At 45.1% G+C, this 5,999-nt stretch overlaps 1 protein-coding gene across 1 annotated transcript; it reads right to left on the reverse strand.

Moving 5' to 3' along the window:
- Positions 1–3,167: 3,167 nt before the first annotated feature.
- LOC109743542 (BTB/POZ and MATH domain-containing protein 2-like) lies at positions 3,168–5,306 on the reverse strand. The gene has a single exon (XM_020302645.1). It carries the CDS (start codon positions 5,304–5,306, stop codon positions 3,168–3,170), a length of 2,139 nt encoding a protein of 712 aa, XP_020158234.1.
- Positions 5,307–5,999: the final 693 nt, after the last annotated feature.

Consider the following 5,999-nt stretch of genomic DNA (forward strand, 5'->3'; position numbering starts at 1 on the left):
GCCTCGCTAATCAACATACAGCAAGTTTCGTGCAAACTTTATAGCAGCCCACATGCACAAGGCAGAGTAGTATGTTATATTTTATTGCTAGGTAAGATGCGCGTACTTTCGAGAATTATTGAGTGATAATTCCTTGCCTGTGATGGATGAAATTTGATGGACATATTCCATGGAGGCCTTGGCTGGATATATCAAGTTGGATCGATCGTGCGGTTCGTCTCGTCTAATTATACCTAACCTTAAAAACGGCGAGCATGTGGACGTGGAGTATTTGAGCTCGGGCTCAAATGAGCCTGCATAAACATTCAGTTTTATTTTGCGATAAGCTTTGACAAATTTTATAAGTGCTTGAAAATTTTCATCATGAGATCACATTCGAGGGAGGCGTGACAAAAAACAAAAACGATATTCTGAAAATGCTACTTTCGTAAGTATTTTGGAACATTGATTTTTTTTTGCCACACCTTCCAAAATGTGATCTCATGATGAAAATTTGCAAACACTTAAAACAATTGCCAAAGTATACCACAAAAAAAATTCAGTTTTTTTTTTATGAATTTACCGTTCATCCGTGCTCAAAGAGCTCGAGCTCAAAAGGATACTTTCCATACGTGTGATCCACGGCTTGCATGTGTTCGTTCATGCTCGACCCGGATCTAACCTGTCGACATGGACGTACGTACACCGGTTGTCTATTTGGGGCTGGATTAGGTCATTCCAGCACTAATACAACTTCTTATTTATTTATTTATTTAGAAAGAGTTTTCCGTGAATGAGAAACACTGAAACAAAATTCATTTTTCTTATGTGATTAATTGAATGTTAATAAAGAGGAAGAAAATTTTAAGAGGACACACGCAAACATAATTTTCTCGACAAAACATATGAGGTGCGCGTCGAAATCCTTCTACAACTTCGGACATATATATATATATAATCAGAATTCGGCATCACCTTAATTCAGTGGGCTCTTACAGGATAACTTTTATAATAAGTGAATTAAAGAAAAGATTCTGTAAGAACATTGATAAAGAAAGGGCCGTTGTCATATTTCCGTGTTATGGATAACTACGTCCGAGAACCACTCATAGAACAGAATAATATCGGTGTTAGCATAAGCATTTTGTGATGCACCCCCTGATAAACCCCACTTGACTATGTGATCAGATTTTGGTATCTATTAAAGCAAGATAGTACACTTTGTGGTGCAAGTTTATCCGGGCTTGCTTTTTTTGTGCAGAATAAACATTAAACACATCTTTACGCCAAAATAAATATCGTGTACCATGAGTCTTATATTTCAGGCCTAACTAATCCTGATATGCGTGTTGTAAGTCTGCATCCTCTTCTGATGTACTCCCTCCGTCCATAAATAAGTGACTCAACTTTATACTAACTTTGTACTAACTTTAGTACTTTAGTACAAAGTTAGTGTAAAGTTGAGTCACGTATTTTGGGACGGAGGGAGTATTTCTTTTACCTATTGGATGTGTCTTTATGGTTTTTGACGTTATCTGGAAACCTTTACCAGTTTATTAGGTCTTACTTTTGCTAACTCCGTGTTTTTGTCAGTAGTCGATCAGTGGGATTTGCTCTTTCTCTCCGACAGGCTCTGAATTCCTCCACCTCTTATCATCTCATTTTTTCTAGAGAAAAAAATGTACTGGTCCAAGATACATTAATTGTTAAGATATTAGCTTTTGATCTCGCATGCAATGCATGTCATGCAAGTTTATTTTTTTTATCAATAGTGTAATATCAGGGATTGAGAACACATAAAATCACGTGTCCCTTTCGATAAAAAAGTGATGGACAAATAGGCAAAAGGGAAGAAACAATTGGACAAGCTAGTGTTCAAGTATGTGCAGATATAAAATCCGGAAATTAGATGGACCTGCAGGGACCAATCACAGATGAGGCTCATAGATATGGGTGTAGACATACATATTCATTTATTGAAAAGGAAAAGGATAATTCAAGAGGAAATATTGGACTGACCATTCAGCCATCGGTCTAATCTCATTCTCTCCATGTACCAAAGGTTTAATCCTAAGCTGTCAATTCTCGATCATATTAGACTGAACTGCAACCATGATCTTGTTGATTTCTGCGGGCTCTTCCGCTCTTGCTGAACATATGATTGTCTGACTTTTGACCAGCTAATAATATAGTCTCTTTGGGGTCCTAAATGCATTGCTATAATATAGTGGTCGCCCTCTTTCGCCATCTCTACAAAAATTGATTTCTTGTCTCATTGCCTGGTCTGGTTTGCGTTGGTTTTACAGGGGTGATCGTGACTGGCCCATGTTTCAATGACTCAATGTTCATCTTCATCCCATGTGTCTTTTTATAGGGCATTTCACCGAGCAGCTTCTAAGTGGCCGGAGTACAATGACCGTCGTGGAGCTTTTTGCGCCAGGTTAGGAGCTCGACGTCGAGGGACCACTCCCCTATGGCAAGCCAGCCAATATATTTGTCATTTTGTAAGCCATTTGAATCAAAACGAGGCATAACATAATATCTGAACAAAATGCAATTCTTTTTCAGAAAGGAAAAAAGGCACAAAACCAAAAGAATAGTTCTCCTCCCAGGCCATTGAGAGCTCTCATCCCCCATTTTTCGAGGGCAAAAAGGCCCACCACGTGATACTAGAGTACTGTGTGAACCAACCGAAGAACCGACAGAAGGCTATAACATATGAGATCTGCAGTAGCGGATCTAGCCCAATTTTTTAGGGTGGGACAAGGGTAGTTGGGCTGGGCTTTTTTCTATTTATTTTTCTTCACACCCATATGGGCTGGGTCAAACTCTTAGGGTGGAGCCACCCTGCACCCTATTGGATCTGCCATGCCAAAACATTTTTTCCCATGTGTACGAAAACCATAATAAACTTGTGAAATAAATCTGTATATAGCACACAGACTTATAGGCCTTACTGTCTAGCAAGCAACATGTGGGCTACATAAAATTGGTTGTGCGCTCTAGCTGACTGGGTGTTGTACGTGCTGTTTTGCTCAGTGAAAATAATTCAAGACTAACACCCCAAAAATAAATCCATTTAGCAACAAAAAACAGTTGACCAGTTACATAACTAAAATTTAGCTGGCGAATGCTTCGGGTTGTCGCCACCGCCCTCGTCTCTTAATTAGCTAGCCAACGCGTGGAGATCAGTTGAACTTCATGCAGTAATCCTCGAGCTTCTTGCAGTTGTGACGGCACGCTAGTCCGAGCATGGTCACCACGTTCCGTTCTGACACGCACTCACCAACCAAGGCCTCGCAATTGGCCTTCATCCTGTCCAGATGGAAGCGAGACGCAGCAACCAACATGTCTTGGGCAATAGTTGTCACACGATGCCCCGTAGCAAGGGCTACTTCTTCCAAGGGAGGCAGCTCGTCGGCGTAGATGAAGCGAAGCACCGCCTTGAAGACTGCAACCCTCATACCCCAGACCGGTACGATGTGCTCCTCCTTCTGGTTGGTGGCCAGAACCATCGTGTATAGGGCCGGGGACCGTGTGGCGATGACGAGGCTGTGTGCGTGAATCTCTCTGTTTTCGACTAGAAACGTCACATCTGCACCCTTCTCGCTCACCAGGAGCTGCTCAAGATGAGACACAATGTTGGGTGGTGGCGCAAGAGTCATGTCTTCGACACCGGCTGAAGTGGCACTCGTAACGGTGCACAACTTGTTGGTCAACACAAAGTCGCAGCGAATGGTTAGAGAGCCATCATCAGCGTATACTGACACATCATCTTCCTGGCTGATCGAACACGAAAACCCACAAGAATCACCTTCTGAGTTGAAGGTTTCTTCAGCTTGCCACATGATGAGGGGCGAGTTGCCACCAGGATCACCAGGGTCATCCATCATGAAACATAAGGACACCCTAACACTAGCCGTTCCTGGATCGGTCAACAATTCGGTGAACACGGAAATTCTCTCTTCCTTCACTGATACCTCCAACTTCCAGTCATGGCCTCCTACCTGGAAAGTGTCAGAACTGAATCTTTGTTTAACACCATGGCTCGTATGCAGGCTCTTAAAGTTTGGGATCCTCAACTCGTGTATACTGTGAGCCACCTCCGACGTGTTGTACGTCGACATAGTCCGTTTCTCCGGCCGGCAGAGGCTGGTGTTTGCGTGGCTGTCCACTAATTTACATGTGGCTACTTTGTCTGTGACACCTGCTAGGAAAGAACAACAGCTTTCCTTTAGCTCCTTGTACTCCTCTGTCGCCTTGACATTGGCGTACACGTTGGCATCGGACGCCAAGTACTCAATGCAAGAGGCCTCTAGCTGACGGCAACTATGTCGGCCGTGCACTGCCATCAACGTTGGGATGACAGACGCGGTGTCTATGCTTTCGGACAATATCTTCTCGCACATGAGCCTCAGCTTCTCTAGGTCGTAGCGATCCGCCGCAACGAGCAGATCAAGCGCCATGTCCACACGACGCCTTGCGGCACATTTTTGTTTGCAACCACGTTCGTTAGTTGTCTTTCCTTTGATGGGCAGCTCGTCGGTGTAGATGAAGCGGAGCATGGCCCTGAAAGTTGAGGCGCTCATGTCCTCGACCATGACGCGACGGGTGGTACCCTCTCTCATGTCACCGAGGAGCTCGGCTGCGAACACCGGTGACCGCATGGCTAGGACGAGCCTGTGCGCCTGGATCTCGGCCTTCTCCACGACGAACGTCACGTCCGGCAGCATGCATACCGGTCTTGTACTCTTCATCTCCGACGAGAGGAAAAGAAGCTTTTGCATATCCTCGGCGATAGCAGACTCCTCCTCCTCCGCCCGGAGGACCTCGACAGTGCAGAGGATGGTGAGGCGGTCGTCTTGCACGAAGCGGCTCTCATGGCCGCGGAATGCATCTGGCACCGGCAACGTCCAGCTCCTGCCGGCCTGAGACAGCTGCCAGCTGTTGCCGGACCATACGGGGAAGGTGTAGGTCTCGTCGCTCTCCCACACGGCGGCGGGCCACCGGCCAAGCGGGTCCTCGATCCTCAAGCTGGCCTTGGCGACGACGGCGTCGTCGGTGATGTAGGCGGTGAGCAGCAGGAGGGCGATGGAGGCGAGGTGTCCGTCGTCATCGAAGCTGCAGTCGAGGGCCCATGTGTGGCCACCGACGTCAAAGGCGCCGGAGAGGATGGAGTAGTGGGCGTTGTTGGCCAGCGCCGCGCGAGCGTTGTAGCCGACGATGTGGAACTCGTGCTCGCCTCGGACGAACGATGTCGGCCTACGCGACGCCGGAACGGCGGCCGGCGGGGTAGACCGCTTCTTCCATGGGCAACGGCGAGTCATCTGCAATGCTGGTGCTGGCTGACCGCTAGCTTGCTGGATGTATGCCTTCCGTTGGATACGATGGATTGCTACTGTACATGGGATTATATAGGAGTAGTAGAAGCTAACCTATTTCCATGTACGAGCCGGATATGGATGGATAGCTTCACGAACCCGAGTAGGACTCGCCATCAACAGCACGCAGTTCCAATCGGATTGCTTTTGGGCCCTTTCCGAAACTCTCCATCACCATCACGAAGCAAAGCGGTTCGGCTCGTGTGCTCCGGTTTTATTTTTCTTTTGTTATTTTCACCAGTTTCTTTGCCGGGTTTTCTAGTTTTCTGAACCCTTTTTCTCTATCTTTTACTTGGTTTTTTTTTACAAAGGGTTCTGTGTGCATTTTAAAAATGCTCAGCGCGTGTTGGAAAAAAAAATCACCGTACATAAAAAAAAGTTATCTCTATATTAAAACTGTCCACCGTATATTAAAAATCTGTGTGTACTTCAAAAAATGTTGACCCTATATAAAAAAATGATCATCATATAATAAACATTATTCAGTGTGTATTTTAAAAATGTTCACCATATATATAAAATGTGCAGAGTGTATTTGAAAAATATTCAGCATAAATAAAAAACTAATTATATCCGAGAACTATAAAAAAGAGAGAGTGTAAAAAAATACCAAAAAAACCATACTAGAAGACAAAAAAT

Source organism: Aegilops tauschii, chromosome 3 (assembly GCF_002575655.3).
Source record: "Aegilops tauschii subsp. strangulata cultivar AL8/78 chromosome 3, Aet v6.0, whole genome shotgun sequence".
In the NCBI taxonomy this organism is placed as follows: domain Eukaryota; kingdom Viridiplantae; phylum Streptophyta; class Magnoliopsida; order Poales; family Poaceae; genus Aegilops; species Aegilops tauschii.

Bases quoted from the DNA above. Each gene is read 5' to 3' on its own strand.
- LOC109743542 (XM_020302645.1), bottom strand. From the start codon at position 5,306: ATGACTCGCCGTTGCCCATGGAAGAAGCGGTCTACCCCGCCGGCCGCC.